Here is a 19,829-nt window from a genome sequence, read left to right as displayed (position 1 = left end):
GGGCCGGGGAAGAATCCCAGGAGAGGTTCTCTGGTGTGCCTCTCCTAGGGAAGGGAAGATCAGCAGAGATCCAAGACCAAATAGAGTTGCACAGTTAGCTGTACCAGCAAGTCAAGCCCAACCTCTGTCACTGCCTGTCAAGTTCTATTTATACTCCCTCAAAGCACCATGTGTCCTCCATGGGTCCTGTGTCAGATGTGTGTCTGTCTCACCCAACATCACTCTGCAACACACCACTGGAAGTGTTTTGGTACCTTTCTCTCTATGGAGTACTGACAAATGGAGCTCAACTACACAGTTAAGGTGAACCAATACATGTGTGTCATTATCAAAGAATCCATCATCCCATGTCCTTTCACATGCTTGCTGTAGCAGAAAATCCTTTCCCCAGTGTCTGCTTCAGCCAAATGTTCCATCTCATGTCTGCCTTTCCTTTCACATCTGTTTACTTCAGGAAAACACTCCTTCAAATCTTTGCTTGAGCAAGACACCATCCAACACAATTGACTCTCCAATGACCTCTTAAGTTTCCACTTCAAATCCCCCTATTCACAAAGATAGCAATTGTGCCTGGGCAAGGGAATGCTCTTTGGGGCTAACTTCGGTCTCTTTCTTTGCCCAATCTATGTGGCATCTGTGAGGAAAAGCCAGCTATAAATGAAGTATATATTCTTACTAGCCTCTATTAAACACACAAAGGCTTGGAATTTTATTTGAAGTGCTGTAAGCCTAGATTGGGCAGGTTCTGTACTATTTTAACTTATGACCAATCCATAGGCCCTGTATTACTTACTGTTTCAGTGTTGATCCCCATTATTCCTGCGCCATCAGCCTATACCTGAGCTCCACTGCTCCTGGTCACGTGCTTTTAAGCCATCAGGCCTCATGGCATCCTTCCTCTCTCTCCATCCTCTTTCTCTTCCTCTCTCCTCTTCTCTTGTCTTCTGATCCCTACCTATGGCCCCCACCCCAGTGAAAGAAACAAAGCACAAAATACCACTCTATTCTCCAGCATTGGCAGAAAGACACATTTTTTTTTAACCAGTCACAGACTAAGATGAGCAGATTTTACAAAGCAGCATCTGGCATATGTGAGGATTTGTTTACCAGATTACCCAAGAATCAGAGGGTGGGGGCATCCAGATCATGACATTTGAATGCACAGCAGCAGGAGACCAACCCCAACAGCTGGAGGTGGTAGAGGCAGCAGTAGTACCCTATGGTGAGCAGTCTTCACACTACGATTGAACCCTGAGGTCTACCTATGCAGCAGATCCTCCACAGCATGGACAGGAAGCCTAGCCTCCCTGGCACTCTGCGGTAAGATGGCTCTAGACGCTGGTGGAGTCTTCAAAGTCTTTACAGATCCCTGGTCCTCTTCTGGCAAACAGGAACTAAAGAGTCTGTCCTCTTGGTCCCTTTTGTCCTTTCTTAGAGTCTGCCTCTACCCATCTTCATTCCAGACCTTTCTATCTTCTACCCTACACCCCTGTCAAATGCTTCCACTACCACAGGGCAGCAGGATCAAGGTACTTGGCCTATTTCACAGCTAAGCCTGATGACTACTCACCCCTGCCTCAGCCTTTGCTGTCTGCTGCCTCCTCCACTGCTGTCCGTTCAACGCATAATCCTGATAGCAAGACAAGAATCAGACTGCTCAATGGAAGACTTTCATGAGGCCAAACTGGCAGTGCCAGGGGAGCCATCTTGATTGTGTATCCTGGCTGAGCGAGTGGGCCCAAGCAGTCTGCTTCCAAGGTGGGAAGAGCAGATGTTTCCGTTGCGACCCAGGTAGATATGGTTGAAGTGCCATCTGGAATTCTGTGGTAGCAAAGCTCAGCTGGACACACTGGCACAGATGGAGAGACACTGAGACCTCAGGATCTGGGGTAACTGACTAAGATTGGACTCTACTTTTTCCAAAGTAGCTGTGGAATATTCAAAATGGCCATCACTCTGGCTTTTGGACCAGCACTCACAATAGCTAGAGCAGCAACACATAGTCTGGCAGTGGCCAGTTAGGACATCAGGTCGCTCCAAACTGAAATATCTTTGCTTAGTTCTGAGAAAATGAACACCAGGCACTTGCAGCATGAACTTAATAAACACACTAATGAAGTTTATAAACAGGGTCTCCCTGTGTAATTTGGGCTGGCCTGGAACTCTCTAAGTAGAACAGGCTGACCTCTAACTTACAAAGATTGGCCTGCCTGTGCCTCCTAAGAGCTGGAATCAAAGGTATGAGCCACCATAGCTGGGCATTGTTAACAGATTTTGACAGTGCTTACCACCAGCCCCAAGGAAACCTGAATCCACCACACACACAAACATACAGCATATGTACACACACACACACACACACACACACACACAAACACAGAAACCTTTCTCAGGAGGGTTATAAGCTCAAGACTAATCCTGTCTCAACAAAAGAAAGAATGAATGAGAGGAAGGAAGGAACCCAAAAACACAAAACATAAACCTCAACCAGGGGTTTAAGAGGTCAAGGTTAGCCAACTGTTGCAGTGCTTGCCTTAACTTCAGAAGTCATGTGGTAGAGAGTCACAAAAACCTCTGTGAGTTCAAGGCCAATCTGGTCTACATAGTTCCAGGACACACTGGGCTGTGTACAGAGACCCTATCTCAACAAAACAACCAACAAAGATAGATCAAGTTGAGATGCCTATAACAGCAGAAGAACTTGGGTTGAAGAGACTTGTTCAAGGGAAGCCACGAAGCAAATGGAAGACAGGGGCAGGATAGAGACAGGGCAGGGGTCACATGGACAGTGGTCTGAAGTCTGCCTTGTCTAGACACAGACTGTGAGTACAGCTCTTAACTAAACATTGAGGTTTACAGTGAGATGGGGGGGGACACAGGCCTTACTTCTCATGGTCTGATTAAGAGGCCATTTGACCCTCTCCCTAGTCATACTTTCCTTTGACCATCACATGACTTGTGACCTTAAGATCACTAAGAACAGGACTAGGCTGAGCCAGGTATTTGACCAGGATCCTATTGTCTTGCCAAAATATACACCTTCCCAGGACACAAACACACAGTCCCAGGAAGTTCTAAGATGTGTCCTGGAAGGGGTCTTGAGGGTCTCAGCATAGGACCCCCTGCCCACTGAGTAGACTAGGGCAGGGATCAAAGAACACCAAGATGGGAGGGAGCACCTGCCACCATTACCATGAAGCTCACTGGTGCTCTGGTGCTCCTCGGGGATGTCCTGCTCCTGACTTCAGGAGGAGGTGGATATTACTATGTGGGGCCAGGGATGCAGGCTCTCCAGGCTCTAACTCCCTCTATCCCCTGGGCTATGCTGATGCCTGACTTTCAAAGGAGGGTGACCTTGCTTTTGTGTTCCAGGTTGTGGCCTTTGCCCAGTTATAGAGACAAAAGTTGAACTATTTTTTCTCAGGACCTTAGCAGACTACCTTAAGCATGTGAAAGCATACACTAATAATACTGTCTTACTGGAAGAGGCTGAAAGAATGAAGAACTGTGTCTATAGCAAGTTGACAGAGGAAGACAAGACACACATAGCCAATGTCATTGTGAGACTCTGTGTCTGGCTAGGGGCATGCCTTGTGGCCCTCCCCACCTCTGAAGCCTCTCTGTGAATACTGAAATGTGACACACCTGATTGAGGATGGCAGGAGGATGGGACAGGAACGGACTCTCAGGCTGCCTGAATGGATCCGGGCTGCAAAGCTCAGACAAGCCACACTAGATCCCTGCTCATGTGTGGCCTCCATCAGTCTTCCTGACACAGCCTTCCGAGTCTAGCTGCACAAGCTTGGGGCCCCAGCTACCCACAGGCTCACATGGAGCCCTGCCAGCCTCTCCCCTTTCTGTCCCACAGGTGCCTATGGTGTCCCACAAGATGGCTCTTCCCAACTGGCTGTATTGGAGGCTCTTTACAGAGCTAGTCTCAACAGATTGGGGACCAGGTTCCCTGGTCCTGGTAAGACACAAGAGCAATTGCAAACTGGCTGCCAGTCCTTCCAAGAGGTTTCTCAGTGCATGATCAGTGGGGCATGAGTTCTCCTTTACCTCGGAGGCTTCATTTGGCTTTCTCTTTGCAGGAAAGAATTAAAGCCAGCCACTTTTGTTGATGGGAACCTTTTTGCTCTCAAGGAGGACTCAAGGGAACCACTTGCCTGCTCACCTACAGAGATATAGCAAATCAGACCCCTTACCCCAGGGTGTCTAAAAACAGAAATCCAACAATAAAAGCCTGGAGTTTTAGATCACAGGTTGGCCTCACTTTTTAACCTCTGTTGAGGACCTGTTCACCAGTTTAGAGTCAGAAACTATCATGAGTCATGTGGCCATGTCAGTGTGTCTGTGGTCTCCAACCTAAAGTCACCCAGTCTATAGGATTTGTCCCTTCCTAGAGCAACACCCCAGAGACCTAATCATCCTGCTTCCTCATGACACCATCTCTAATGTTACCACACTGGGGACTAAATTTACAGCACAGGAACTGGGTACAAAAGGAAACCAGATTCAAACCAAACAGCACAGGAGGATGCCATCTTGCATAGACTGAGGCCTGATGTCTATGAACCACGCCTCCAACTCACCAGTGTCTAGCCACAGCTTGCTTCTGAAGAGGGAGGGCCTCCTGCCTCTCTGGGGCCAAGGAGTGGTTTAGGAACTGTCAAGTTGATGTGATTTAACTCTCCTCACTATACATGAGGAACCTGGAGGTTTGTCTACTATGCTTCTTTCTACAGATTTAAAAAAAAGACTGTCTCCATCTGTTGCATAGCTTACAGTTCTGCATTGCTGCTCATCACAAACGAAGTCAGGACTGGAATTCAAGCAGGTCAGGAAGCAGGAGCTGATGCAGAAGCCATGGAGGGATGTTCCTTGCTGGCTTGCTTTAGCCTGCTCTCTTATAGAACAAAATAATGCCAGCCCAGGGATGGATCCACCCACAAAGGGCCCTCCCCCTTGATCACTAATTGAGAAAATGCCTCACAGTTGGATCTCATGGAGACACTTACCCAACTGAAACTCCATTCTCTGTGATAAGACACAAAAAACCAGCCAGTACAGAGTGAGATCGCTGGATTAGTGTTTCTCTACACTGTGTGTCAAATACCTGACAGAGACAGCCTAAAGGGGGATGGTTCATCTGGCCTCAGCTGTAGGGTTCCATAGCTGCCTGCAGCTATTACGAAGTGGGTTTCTGGAACAGAAGCTGAGGAATAAATAGCAAAGAGGGGCGAAAAGAAGTACGGCTAAGACAATGTTCACTGATCAAAGCCGGAAACTTTAATGGCGCCAGACCTTTTAACAGTTTAAGTAAACCCTTCCCCCCCAGACTCCAGGCTGAGTTCCGGTGGAAGTTGTCTAGCTTCTCTTGGAGGTCCTCGTCTTGACTGCTCCGGCAGCTGGGTGGGTCACCTGTTTAATTCAGGAATTCCTAGACCTGGAGGAACAATGAACTTAACCTTTACTTCGAGCGCTCCACCCTGGGTGGAGAAGGATCCTGGCTAACTGGGAGAAGTTAACCTTGACCAAAGTCAAACTCTGACCAAGTGCAAGACTGTCCCAATATGGCTCTGTACATGTCCTCCCTTTTTTTATTAATTAGAACACGAGGAGGTAGAAAACAAGTGGATAAATATCCTTCATAAGAAGGCGGGCCTTAACCAGGAGGGGAAGCATTGACCATAATTCCTCTTAAATATTGTATAACGTCTTTTTCAGAGGAGGGGTAATAGGCTCCCTTATTATTTTAAGGACAGCCTCTCGACGTTAACCCCTATGCAATTAGGTGTACTTCCTGGGGACTCAGAAGCAGAAATTCACCTCCCCATGCAGTGCTTTGCCTCGCACGTCTCACTGGTACCCATGTTTGTTCATAAACAAACACACATAGATCTGAGTTCTATGTGGCTCCCTCTTTGGAGATCCACTTGTGTAAGTTTTGAAGCCAGGGGGGTCTGCAAGTGTCTTTAACAGACATGCAATCTCTCCATCCAGGTGAGCCTGGGTGTAGACAGCCAGTCTGCTTAACAAACAAGGTCAAGAGTTAAAGGTGAAATAGGATTAACTTGTCCCTGAAGTATCCAATTTAGTTGCAAATTAACAACTTTAAGGACCCAAAGCTTGGCCTCTGAGGTGGGAGAGGTAGCCTTGTGTATAAAGAGATATGCTGTTACTTCTCAGGAAAAGAGGAGACTATATGTTAAATTAACACAACTGGCTGAAGATTGTTAGCCATCTTCAAAATTGGAATCTTCAATATTGGAATTATTTCTAGACCAGTCTATGGTTGAGTCAGCTGAACACAATAAGGAGAAGAGTCATTTTAACTCTTCTTTAGATTAATTTTTCCTAAGCTAGCTTAACAGTCTCCATGTTCTGTCCCACAAAGTCTAAAAGCTTGAAGCTAGGCAATTTATCTAACCTGGGACATTTGACAATTGAGGTAAGTCAAGAACATATACCCAATATAGCTCTTATGTTACCATGGTCTGGGCATTCAGCAAGCACACAGTCAGCATATCTTCTGCAGCATTCTGTGGAAAAAACATAGGGGACATGCCTTCCCCAATATTAAATCAGGATCATGGCATATGTTAATAAGTGAATTCCTTCATTTCACCTAGACATCAATATGTCTAATTACAAGATGTCATATACATTTAGCAAGGAGTTTCTTGGCATCCAAATTTTAAAATTTTCTTAAAAACATGTAAGCATAATTTAAATTATATGCACAGGGACACAATTTCCCCTCTCTTCTCTCTTCCAAGAAGATATTGTTTTATTAATTTAAGTTGGAACACAAAGTATAACCCATAACATAGGCAATAACTATGTAATTATAGAAAATAAACATAGCATTTTTAGTTGCTTTTTCTGTAAGAGCAGTTGCAACTAGACAGCCTAAAAATGAATCATTAGTCACATGTACATATTTTTTAATCTTCTAAATTAGAAATATGAGTATCATTTATCTGTAATAACTGAGTCCTCTAGGATTAACACCATTACGTGGTAGAGGTAGAAATTGAGGACATCAAGAACAAATCTTTATAATTTGATGTGTACAAGATATAAAATTATTTTAAATACCTAAAGGACAGTCATTTAGAGAACATATCCTTTGTTCTTAGAAATTTGAATCACATTTGTATAAACTGTAAATATTAAGAATTAGCAGTATTAAAAATGGACCAATTTTAAGCAATTATAAACCATGAGCTATATATATATCTACTATTATTAAAAGCTTGACTTTTAACATCTTAAAAATAGCTGTTATAGCACCCAATTCAGGTATCTGTGTTGAAGCAGGGAGAAACAAAGGAATAAACATGTGATCTGATAGTACAAATTATCTTTTGGATAACAATTATTAATTTTGCCTAAAAATACTTGTCATGTAATAGATCAACCATTAATAATAAATTTGATTGTTGCTTGAAGCAAGGAACAAATGTTTCCTACCTTGAAAACAGAGGTTTAAGACCTTCTGTGGCAAGCTTAAAATGAGGTAAATAAGATAAAGCCAATTAATATATCCTAACAACCTTTGAAAGCCATTTACCTAAAAATTCTAAAAGTCCATAGGAGCAAGGGCCTGTAACAAACATTCTATGAACATTATACACTGAAAATTTTAAGATCTTAACTTCTAGTATTGAAACAGAGACAAAACATTTTTTTTATTTATATGCCCTAGGATCCACCTTTAGTCCTTGGCAAGGACTAGATCTGAGCCTTTTATCTAAGACCAGACCAAACCTGTGTTTTGAGGATTAAACAAAAGAAACCTGTAATTCCATGGTCAAAGGAACCTGCTTGATATCAAATACATTTCCACAGAGATCTCCTTTTTAATCTTGGAGGGTTAAATTTTGCTCCTACCATTGTAGCCTATAAACATGTGGAAAAGTGGCAATGGGCCTCTAAAACCCATAGCTGCATCACTCTCAAAATTATCTTAATTACAAAATGTTAAGAATTATGAGCCTGTAAACTGAAATCTGCAGCCAATGACACACTGATTTTTATTGTAACTCAATGTTTTCTTGTAATATTAGAGCACAATTGCAATTTTGGAAGCAAATCCCAATTTTAAACAATCTATTTTCTTTAAAATCAATGGCAAACACATATTTACAGCACAAGGTTTGTCTGCCAGTTCTTATGTTCAAGTGTATGACAGTGTAACTTATTAAAGAGACAATATTTTAAATCTTAATCTTCATTAAGTCCAATCTCCAGGCCAAGATTCACATGAAACACCATGCCAATTTAGGAGCATCTTAAAGGCCTGTATTTCCTGGATTGCGTCATGCCACGTGTTGTTTAAAAATGGCGACTACCCTAAACTACCAGCTTTAACCGTCATGCCACGTGTTGTTTAAAAATGGCGACTACCCTAAACTACCAGCTTTAACCTAACTTTTGTTAATAACACTATACCTTTTACATAATAACCAATTAATTGATAACTCTTTAGTCAAGAAATGTAAAGCCTTATACCATTAAAACCAATTAGAAACAAGTATAAAGCGACTACATGAATTTCACAAGCCAAACCAAGGTCTTCCCAAATCTTGAGGCTTCTGGGCTTTTAAAAGCGGCTTTTTCCCCAGCCATGCTTGCCTCTTGGGTGAATGAGCTGCGCTGCTGCGGCGCGCCTTTAAATCAATCCCCACACAAACTGTGGCTGGCTCAAGAGGTTGCCAGCAGATGAAATCCTTACCAATTTTTCTTTTTAACATGAAACAGTCATTCACACAAAGGCACAGAGAGGACATAAACATACACATAGACAAACAGTCAGTGCACCGGGACAAACACGGAAAGATACACAGAAAGTTAAGCGTGCTTGTTAAGCAATTGCATCCATTTTCCTCTTTAAACAGCTCTTAGAGGCTGTGGACATATGCCTATTTTTAAAAACCCCTTTCTTTTCGCCGAAATCAGCTCTTACGAGCTTTGGGCAAATGCCTACCAAATTCCTTCCCCATATTTCCCTATCTTTTCAACCCAAGCAGCCACTGTGCCGGGCCTACACAGTTTGCTTGAAAAACCGTATCCCTTCTGCACTCACAACGATAGACACGATATTCACTAGCGCTAGCTTTGACCTCTATGTTGCTTACCGTGCGGATACCATTTCATATCACCTTTTCTGCGAAGCTTCACTGGATAGGGTTACCTCAGGAAATTCTCCCGTACCAGGTTGCCCCACGTTCTGGAGCCAATTATGTAGGGTTCCATAGCTGCCTGCAGCTATTACGAAGTGGGTTTCTGGAACAGAAGCTGAGGAATAAATAGCGAAGAGGGGCGAAAAGAAGTGCGGCTAAGACAATGTTCACTGATCAAAGCCGGAAACTTTAATGGCGCCAGACCTTTTAACAGTTTGGGTAAACCCTTCCCCCCAGACTCCAGGCTGAGTTCCGGTGGAAGTTGTCTAGCTTCTCTTGGAGGTCCTCGTCTTGACTGCTCTGGCAGCTGGGTGGGTCACCTGTTTAATTCAGGAATTCCTAGACCTGGAGGAACAATGAACTTAACCTTTACTTCGAGCGCTCCACCCTGGGTGGAGAAGGATCCTGGCTAAGTGGGAGAAGTTAACCTTGACCGAAGTCAAACTCTGACCAAGTGCAAGACTGTCCCAATATGGCTCTGTACACTCAGCCTCTGGAAGTGTCAGTCTAACATAGCAAGGGATGAAAGATACCCTGGTGGGATTGCAGTTGGGGTGATGGTAGATCAGGGAGCAGAAAGAAGGCCATACTGGTACTTTCTGGTTCTCTCCCTTTCCCCTTCAGGCTCCTCCTCTGCAGGCTGGTGTCTCATAGTATACAATGGGCCTTCTATGCCTCAGCTAATCCACTTTGAAAATGTCCTTGCAGAGGCATTCAGAGTTGCGCCTCCTTTGAAGTGACTCTAAATCTAGTCAAGTTGACCATAAAGTCAAGCCATCAGGCTTGGAGGAGGTATGGGGGATCTGCCAAGGGTCTAAAACTTCCATTGTGCAGATTAAAACAACTCTAGAGGTCTGGAGCATTGCACCATGCCTGCCTGGATGCTGCCATGCTTCTGCCTTGATGACAATGGGCTGAACCTCTGAACCTGTAAGCCAGCCTTAATTAAATATCTTTTATAAAACTTGCATTGGTCATGGTATCTGTTCACAACCTCTAATGCCTGATTTTTTTAGAACCTTCAACACATTAATTAAAACTATTTTAATTCTTTCTAATTAAGACTTTCTTTTACTATATAGCAAAACCACCTCCAATGACACACATAGCCATATGGAATTTTATTGTTGGTAAATTTTATGTCTATCATAATAATTTTGTAAATGATTTAAAAAGTAAAGTGTTGGTTTCCCCCAGGATAAAGTCATGTGAGTGACCCCATCTCAAGGGATGGTTTCTTGCCCATTAATACTTGCTTGAGATCTTGGCCTAGGCTACCAGGAACCTGTCACTAAGGAATGAAAGAAAACAAAACAGATAAATTGCCATGAGAACTATGGCTCAATATGTTTGCTCTGGCCAAGAGTTCCACGTTCACTTCCAGAAGACTTCCTTCCTTTAAAGTCTAATGCCTCAGTCTGTGGAACTCATCACACAGATTCTACTGGAGTTGGTGTGCCACTGCCCAACTATTTTGATACTTAAGGCTTATTGTAAATATAAAGGGCATGAGTGTTTCTACCATCTAACAACTCAATGATCTAGGAAGTGTAAAGGATCGGATTTTTGCTATTTTTTACTACACATGAATCCATTCATTGTGTGGAAATGCTTAGCCAACTATCCTCCCTTAATCTGCATTAGAGAGTTTATACTGGGCCGTACAAAGGCAGCGAGTTCAGGAAATCCCTTAGCTTTATATTAACCCCTGCTCAACATTAGAGGACACATAGTAGAGAGAAACCTCACAGGTGAAAAGAGTGTAAAATGCTCTTCCCACCCCCTGCAAGGCTAGGCTCTTTTTGTTTGCTTGTTGTTGTTGTTCTATTTTGCTTGTTTTATTAATTAATTCAGCCTGCTCACTACCCCATCCCACAATCCTTCCTCTCATTCCTCATCTCCTTATTGTTTGAGTGGTTGGGTCCCTCTTGGGTTACCTTCCCCTCCAGTACATCATCTCTGCAAGGCAATGTGCATTTTCTCCCACTGAGGCCAGACAAGGCAGCCCAGCTAGAAGAACATATCCCACAGACAGGCAGCAGCTTTTGGAATAGCCACCGCTCCAGTTGTTCCAGACATACATAAAGACCAAGCTGCACATCTGCTATATATGTGCAAAGAAGCCTAGGTCCAGATTGATGACTTAGTCTCTGAGAGACCCACAGGACCAGGTTAGTTGACTCTGTTGGTCTTACTGTAGAGTTCTTATCCCTTTGGGGCCAGCGTTCCTTCCCCTTATTATGTAGGTGTACCCAAGCAGCGTTCACTGTTTTGCAGTGGGAGACTGCATCTGTCTGAGTCAGATGCTGTTTGGAGCTTCTCAGAGGACAGCCATACTAGACTTGTGCCTATGAGCATAACAGAGTATCATTAATAGTGTCAGGGATTGGTGCTTGCCCATGGGATGGGTCTCAAGTTTGACAGATTATTGGTTGGCCATTCCCACAGTCTTTGCTCTACCTCTGAACCCCACCCACATCTCTGGGATCTTACTACTGTTAACAGACACCATAACCAAGGCAGCTCTTATAAGGACAGCATTTAATTGGGACTGGCTTACAGTTTCAGAGGTTCAGACCATTATCATCAAAGCAGAAACATGACAACATTCAGACAGACATGCTACAGGAAGAGGTCTACATCTTCATCTAAAGGCTGCTAGCACAGTACTGGCTTCCAGGCAACTAGGTTAAGTGTCTTAAAGCCCATGCCCACAGTGATACACCTACTCCAACAAGACCACACCTATTCCAACAGGACCACACTTCTGATTGTGCCACTCCCTGGGCCACGCACATACAAACCATCACAAAAAGCCAGCCTCTTTATATACCAAAGAGCTCACAATGAAGGAGACCTTAAGCAACTGGCTCTCCCTCCTTTGATATAAGAAGATTTACTTTGGAGTAAGACCTTGACATTCATGAAATGTGCGACTTCTTCAGACAGTTAATGACTGACAGAAGAAATGACTGCCAAAGTGGCCATTCTGATACAACCATCACTCACAAGTTGATTGCGTCTAGACATGAGCGTGGAGACATGAGCTATGGGTGACATGTATGTGAGAGGCGTCAGTAGCCCCAATGCTCTTGGAATCTACATAAATCCCTTTCCAGAGTCCTATCACTATTGGTCCTTGCGACTGAAGCAGGCTCAGTTCTGGAAGCTGGTGTGTATCATGTCGCACAGTGTTCCAAGCTTAACATGTATGACATCGTGTATAATCCTTTGAGGGTATCAGGTGTAGAACAAGCCCATTGCAGTCTGCAATAATTACACCAGGTTCGATTAGTAAAAATGGAGGGTAGCAAACCCAAGAAGGCTTTAAGAACTGTGTGCAATGAGGGCCTTCTCTGGTTTTTTTCTCTATAAGCAAATATTTAAATGTTTCTGGATACACAGACCAGAAAATGGAGAAAGAAAAAAAGATATGATAGTCCCTTGACCTGGAACTCAAAGCCAGTCTTTACTGTTCCTGATGTTTTGCTTCAATCAAAGAAGACATCTCTTCCAAAGACCGTGGGACCAGTGGGCATTTGATTTTCCAATAGATAGAGGAAATCAGATTTTTGTGATGGTGTACTGGCTAGTTCTCTGTGTCAACTTGACACAGGCAGGAGTTATCACAGAAAAAGGAGCTTCAGTTGTGAAAGTGCCTCCATGAGATACAGCTGTGGGGCATTTTCTCAATTAGTGATCAAGTGGTGAGGGCCCCTTGTGGGTAGGTCCACCTTTGGGCTGGTGCTCTTGGGTTCTATAAGAGAGCAGGCTGAGCAAGCCAGGGGAACCAAGCCAGTAGGAAACATCCCTCTGTGACCTTTGCATCAGCTCCTGCTTCCTGACCTGCTTGAGTTCCAGTCCTGACTTCCTTTCATGATGAACTGCAACGTGGAAGTGTAAGGTCAATAAACCCTTTCCTCCCCAACTTGCTTCTTGGCCATGATGTTTGTGCACGAATAGAAACCCTGACTAAGACAAATTGGTACCAGCATAGTGGGGTATTCCTGTGACAACCTGACCATGTTTGGGGGAGGACTGTGGACTTTGGAACTTTGAGCTAGAAAAGCCATTAGAATATTGAGAGCTCTGTTGAAAGTTCTGTAGGAGCTTGGAAGACAATACTAAGAACAGTGCAAAAGATGGAGGCCTGGCTTGTGAAATTTCAGAGGGAAGATTAAAGATTCTTACAGTGGCCATGTTTTGATTGTGAAGATTCTGTGGTTTTGGTTAGCTGGGGCTGAAGAATCAGCTGTGAGTAACAAGATACCAGAACCACTAAAGCCAACCTTTGTGTTACTGGGACTATTGATGCTGGTTAGCTGGAGCTAAGAAATTAGCAGTGATTAAGAAGAGACCAGCATCACTGAGAGGAAATATTCTTGGAAGTGTTTTCTGAGAGCACAGAGAGTGTGTTCCAGAGATAGTCACAGTTGTATTTTGTGCTGTGGATGGACTTGGGACTGTGTAAGAGTCAACCACATGGTACTCATCTTGAAGGCATGAAGGGGTCATGAAGAGCAGCTGAGGCTCTTGGCACAGTGAGAGGCCACGGAAGGCCATTGGTGAAGATGCAGCCTCAGTTTCAATTGATGGCCCAGGACTTGAAGGGGTCATGCATAGGAGCAGAGGCTTCTCACCATGAAGAGAGCCTATGAGAGGCTGTTGGTGAAGCCTAATTACAGTGGACGATAGCAATGTTTTGGAGATGCCAGTACCATGCGATGACCACAAAGAACAGCAGCAGCAGTGGAGTACAGGCAGCTGGAGCCTAGAAGACAATCTGTGTGCTACAAAGGGCAGAGCTAGAAAAGCCCTTGGAGGAGCCCAGAAGATCATGAGTCCCAGACATTGGACATTTGGAGTTTTAGTTTTGCTTTTGGATGTTGACTGTGCCCTGGTATGTTTCCCACTTGAAGAAAGAAAGTATTTTAGTGGAGCCCACAGTTAAGACTTTGAACTTTTAAAAGAATTTGAATTTTAAAGATATTGGATATTTTAAGGTGATTAAACTTTTAATATGTAAAGACGGTGGGACTTTTAAATTAATTTAGATCTTGGGGATGAATAAGAAAGTAAGGGTTGAGGAATAATAGTGATGTGTATGTGTGTCAAGTTGACAAGGGGTCAATTGTACTGGCTAGTTTTGTGTGTCAACTTGACACAAGCTGGAGTTATCACAGAGAAAGGAGCTTCAGTTGGGGAAGTGCCTCCATGAGATTCAGCTGTGGGGCATTTTCTCAATTAGTGATCAAGTGGTGAGGGTCCTTGTGGGTGGTTCCACCTTTGGGCTGGTGCACTTGGGTTCTATAAGAGAGCAGGCTGAGCAAGCCAGGGAAAGCAAGCCAGTAAGAAACATCCCTCTGTGACCTCTGCATCAGCTCCTGCTTCCTGACCTGCTTGAGTTTCAGTCCTGACTTCCTTTGGTGATGAACTGCAACGTGGAAGTGTAAGGTCAATAAACCCTTTCCTCCTCAACTTGCTTCTTGGTCATGATGTTTGTGCAGGAATAGAAACCCTGACTAAGACATACGGTTTAAAAAATAACTTTTTGTACTAAACCATTTCTTTTATTAAAGCTCAGTTGAAGCAGAATTTATGTGCCCTCTACTGTGCATAAATTATAAAATGTAAGAGGTTTGTTGTTGTGGATGGTGGTGGTGGTGGTTTTGTATTGTGAGGCAAGATTTCTATATGTAGCCCTGGCTGTCCTGGATGTCTTTCTGTTGACCACGATGGCCTCCAACTCAGAGATATTTCTACTTCTGCCTCCCAAGTGCTGCAATTAAAGTCCTGTGCCAACACTTCCTGGCATGGTAGGTATTATTTAATGTATAAACCCAAGAAATCACTGTAGTCATGATAATGAACACCTACCTTCACTGGTCCTAATGTGCCCTCCTTTACAGTCACCCCTTTCCTAACTGCCCATCCTGGTGTTCATTGATATGTTTTCCCCTTTGAGAAGTTCTTGTAAATAAAATAAGTGTCTTTCATTCCTGTATAACCATGAAGATTTTCCATTAAACCTCAAGTGTGGGATTGTGTGTTCTAAGGCAGTTTCTCCGATGTCATTTGTCCAAAGACGTTTAGCAGCCTTCTGGTTGAGACCATTGCAAATAAAGCTGCTCTGAGCATTTGCCTGTCCCTCTCTTCCATGTGTCAACATCCAGACATCAAGGCCTGCATGCCCCATTTCTACATGTTAGACTTTACCTTCTAGACATGATGGCACAGGTCAACAATGAAGGATTATAGTACAAACATGTCCCAAGAGAAGGTACACACGTCATGACACACAGACCTATGTCAGACAGACCATTGTTGAGCAGGAGACAGAAAAACATGAGGAAGAGGAGGCCTCAACCTTTTCTTGGGGATCCATTGGCACAGCAAACAGTTCTTGGATTTATTGGTTTGAATAATCTCAATAGTGTTCAGGTTCAGGACCATGCCTGGAAAGATGTTTTGGAAAGATACTGGCTTGGGCATTAAAAGGTGGAGGTGGTCTGTTTGCTCAGGAATCATTGGATTGCCTGTGAGAGCTTTGTCCCTGGGGGGGACATTTGACTTCCCAAGGACTAGCTGCCTTCCTTAGGAAGCCTTAAGTGTTATGTCACATCAGGAAACAGATGAACAGAGAAATGGTTTCATGCTTGTCAGTCTTACACACTGAACAATGTGTCCTGTTTGTATGACTTTCAGTCCCTCAGCCTGCTCACCAGCACTTGCTCTGTTCTACAAGTGTTCACAATGTTTGCCACACTTAAACAGAATAAGAGTTGTGGTACAGATTGCTCAAATCTGTTTTTCAGTACATGTTGACAAACTGACTAATATTACTAATATCACCTGTGGAGAAGCACCTGTAGGAGTTCCTCTCATTATGCAGTTTGGATTTGGCTCAGTAAGGAGGTGGCAGCTGGTGCGAAGTGTAAGCAGACACCTGCTTAGGAAGCCAGTCTCCTGGCAACTGAGAAAAGCCTGTACCGAGGGTGAAATACAGCCCGTCCATTGCCAAGTCCTAGCACTTGTAAAGATGTAATGTTGTAAAGATGAATCAGATGTTCTGAGGCATTTTGTTGTGCAAAATTTAAGTACTATGAGGTAAATCAGAGGATCCATTCCACATACCACATTCCAGTAGAAAATACACAACGGATTTTGGCACATGATCAGTGTAAATTACTTGAATATTGCACAGTAGCTAATCTGTAGAAAATTGTAATAAATAAAATAAGATAAAGACCTACATCCTTCTCCCTTTAAAAAAAAGAGTTGTGGTATTGTGTTGTTTGTCCATTATAACAGTTGGAGTTCATCATTTCCCTTTACACTGCTTGCCATTACTCTCCCTCTTAGCTGTGTGGCTGCTGTTGGGAGTTTGAGTGTATGTGGGAGAGAGGGCAAGCACATGGAACAGTGTGCATGGAGATCACGGGACAATCCTCAGTCATCATTTAAGACAGCTCTCTGGCTGTCTGACATTGTGGACTGCCAGGCCAGATGGCCTACAAATGTCTGGGAATTCACCTGTCTCCTCCCATCTCTTGAATGGAGCAGTAGGACTACAGACACATGCTAACAAGTCTGACTTTACACCGGTTCTGGGAGTTGAGCTCAGGTCCCCAATAACACACAGTAGCACTCTGCCCATCGAACCTTCTTCCCAGCCCTTCCCTATTTTTCCTTTAGTTGGGCATGGACATCTATCTCTTTCCCCATTGAAGTGTTATTATTAAGGTACGGGTTTCTCTTAAGGATTTATTTATTTATTTTATGACTATGACTACACTTTTGCTGTCTTCAGGTATACCTGAAGAGGGTCACGGATGGTTTTGAGCCACCATATGGTTCCCCGGGAATTGAACTCAGGACGTCTGGAAGAGCAGCCACCTCTTAACTGCTGAGCCATCTCTCCATGCCCTGGTTTTGTTTTTGATGAGGGTCTCTCTATGTACACTTGGCTGTCCTAGAAATTGCTAAGTCAACCAGGCTGTGGCAAATGATGACTCTCACTAGCAAACCAAGAGAATCTGAGAAACACACCCATGTGATCCCTGAGTAACTCCCCTGGTATAACTGGACACAAGTAGCCCACAGTCCTCTGATGAAGCCCAGAGGCAACACATGAGGTGTCTGTGAACCTCCTTTCTGTCCTGCAATCTGGTGAAGTCTAAGGCTGCTTACATGTAATTTCCCTCAGACAACCCCAGTCTGCACAGTACCACACAGCTGCAGTAAACTGAGCATGGGTGAGCACACCTACAGTCCCAGCACTTGGGAGGAAGAGACACATGGATCTCTTGTGAGTCCAAGGCCAACCTAGACTGCATAGCATCATAAAAAGAAGGTTGCAAGGGCTCTCCCAGGATCACCTGGCTAATCAGGGGCTGTCACTCTGCTCTGAGTGACCACACAAGTCATTAATCTCACTGACTCCCAGATCCTCTGAAGACCTCACAGTACTCCCGTTAAGCACACACACACACAAACACGGAGCACAGAACAGAGCTGCAGGCATTTATTAAAATCAGCTGAAGAGACAGAAGGATGAGGGCACAGGTGTCAGGAATCCAACTTCAGGAAAAAGGACAGGACAGCAATACAGCACTCGAATCAGACATGGTGCAAAGATGGGTTGCCCAAGCCCATTAGACTGTAAGGGCCTTAAAGTTGGTGAGCTGATCTACAATATTCTAGACCATATCACTGCCATGGTATTTCAGGCATTCTGGGCTGAGGAGCATGGATTCCTGGAAAACAGACAGACAGAAACAGAGGTGGCTACAGTCAATGTGCAGGACCTCAGCAGGGCTCCCCAACCACCCAGAATGAGATCACTCTTCATCCACAAGAAAGAAAATCTTCTGCAGTGATTCAGGTCTCCATAAACAGACTCTGCCTCAAGGGAACTGGAGCCCACCCCCAGCCTTCAGGAGGAAACCTGAAAGCCTCCATAGCCAGACAGGAAAGAAGGGGAGAAGGTTTCAGGAGTCATGATGGGGGCTAGGTCTAGAGAGAGACATGATTGCTGAGTCCGAGTTTGGTGATGTCTCCAATACCTGAGCACATCGCCCAAGGCACATTGGCAGTATGACCATGTTAAAAATACATCCCCCATGGGGGCTTGTTAGAAGAAATTCGTTTTTGGATAACACTGTGGTTTTGCCGGACCTGACACTCAAATAAAAGTACTTTGGGGAACAGGATGAGAGCTGCCCTGTTCAAAATATATGTCTCTGCGATTCCGTTATGCTTGAAACAAGAGGCAACAGGAGGCATCTCAGCTGTGGTAGGCAGTGGCAGGCAATCCCTGGGCATAGGGGTGGAATTTAAGCCTTTGGGGGAGGTTCTGACTATACCTCAGATGATGTGAATGGATGGCGCCTCCATCTGAGGCAGGGGAGTAGAGTCAAGGGAGGTTCCAAAGAGGACCCTGGTAAGTAGACAGAAGTTTCTGGTATCTTAGCACAGATCTGTGATTACTGTACGTATGCAGAGGCTAGAATAAAGACTCCCCTGTTCCTACTATGGGTAAGAACCCCATGTTTACCTAGCATGTGGTAGTGAATTGCAGGAACCTGCATGGAACAGACTGGATGTGTACCTGGCATGCTACTTTGACCTGTGCTATGGTGATCAAGGGTTTGAATCCTCAGTGACAGGTCACCTGGCATGTATTAATGATCACATTGATCATTTGTACACAGCCTTCCACAATTTACTGCATGGGCGAGTAAGTGAGGTTAGGGAGGACTTTACCAGAATTTGAGGATTGAGATGAATTTTGTAAACACCTCCCGCTTCGTAGCAGCCCTGGAGTTTTTCAAAGGCCTCCAATTCCTCAGTAGAAGCATCAAACAATGAAAGTCGGGACTTCATCATGTTCTTACTTGCAAAGAGTATTGAAAAATAGACCCTGAAGAAAGGAGTGCATGCTTCTGCTGCAAACACAGACATCATTATAAGGCCACAGGCTGCCAGAAACAGGCTCAAGTGTTCTTGACACATCTACAAATGCCTTCACTATCTTTTCTCATAGTCCTGCCCTCCCAAAGACTGCAGTCTCACAGATATGACATGGTCTCCATGAGACACACACTTCATATGAGTGGACAGGCCCACATAACTGACCCTTCAGAAAAGTCCTCCGTTTGCCTCAGCCTCAACTGTACAACTAAGCATCATCACCAGCACAAGTCCACCTCCCCAACCCACCCATCCCAAGTGTTGTAACCCAGAGCAGAAAGTAACAACCGTCCTCTGCAGTTCCTTGCCTCCCAAAGACCCCTAGGTCTGTCTCAGGGCCCCACATAGAGATCTACATGGGACTAAGATGGGGGTGAGCGAGGGTACCACTATCACTTGTCTGGAAGCCCAGCTCTCCAGTCACCAGCAAGGCCAGCAGAAGAAGTGTCCCCTTCATGGTGGAGAGTGCTAAATGCACTACTCAGAGCAGATGCTCTTCCTTATAAACCATTATAGCCCTGAGCCCTGCAAACCCCACCCCCAACCCTACACCCCAGATGCTCCAAATACCTTTTGGCAGAACCTAGCACTGGTGGATCCCTGTCCCATTTGCTGACATGAAGGGGTATGCGAGCCCCTCCCACTCAGAAGAACAAACACCATGAGAAG

General features: G+C 44.4%; 1 protein-coding gene across 1 annotated transcript; it reads right to left on the bottom strand.

Moving 5' to 3' along the window:
- Positions 1-17,887: 17,887 nt before the first annotated feature.
- On the bottom strand, positions 17,888-19,617 carry LOC127684955 (secretoglobin family 2B member 20-like). The gene is made up of 3 exons (XM_052181712.1): positions 19,557-19,617; positions 18,954-19,135; positions 17,888-17,944 (listed from the first exon to the last, which is right to left on the bottom strand). Exons 1-3 carry the CDS (start codon positions 19,615-19,617, stop codon positions 17,888-17,890), a joined length of 300 nt encoding a protein of 99 aa, XP_052037672.1.
- Between the last annotated feature and the right edge of the window lie 212 nt (positions 19,618-19,829).

The sequence above is a fragment of the Apodemus sylvaticus genome, chromosome 1 (assembly GCF_947179515.1).
Source record: "Apodemus sylvaticus chromosome 1, mApoSyl1.1, whole genome shotgun sequence".
Classification (NCBI taxonomy): Eukaryota; Metazoa; Chordata; class Mammalia; order Rodentia; family Muridae; genus Apodemus; species Apodemus sylvaticus.
Note: the sequence above shows the minus strand (reverse complement) of the source record. Positions and strands in the feature narration are given on the sequence as shown.

Bases quoted from the DNA above. Each gene is read 5' to 3' on its own strand.
- LOC127684955 (XM_052181712.1), bottom strand. From the start codon at position 19,617: ATGAAGGGGACACTTCTTCTGCTGGCCTTGCTGGTGACTGGAGAGCTG. The intron at 19,136-19,556 runs GTGATAGTGGTA...CTGTGTTTGCAG, and splicing joins AGAGCTGGGCTTCCAGACAA to CAGAAGCATGCACTCCTTTC. The intron at 17,945-18,953 runs GTAAAGTCCTCC...TCTGTTTTCCAG, and splicing joins ATCTCAATCCTCAAATTCTG to GAATCCATGCTCCTCAGCCC.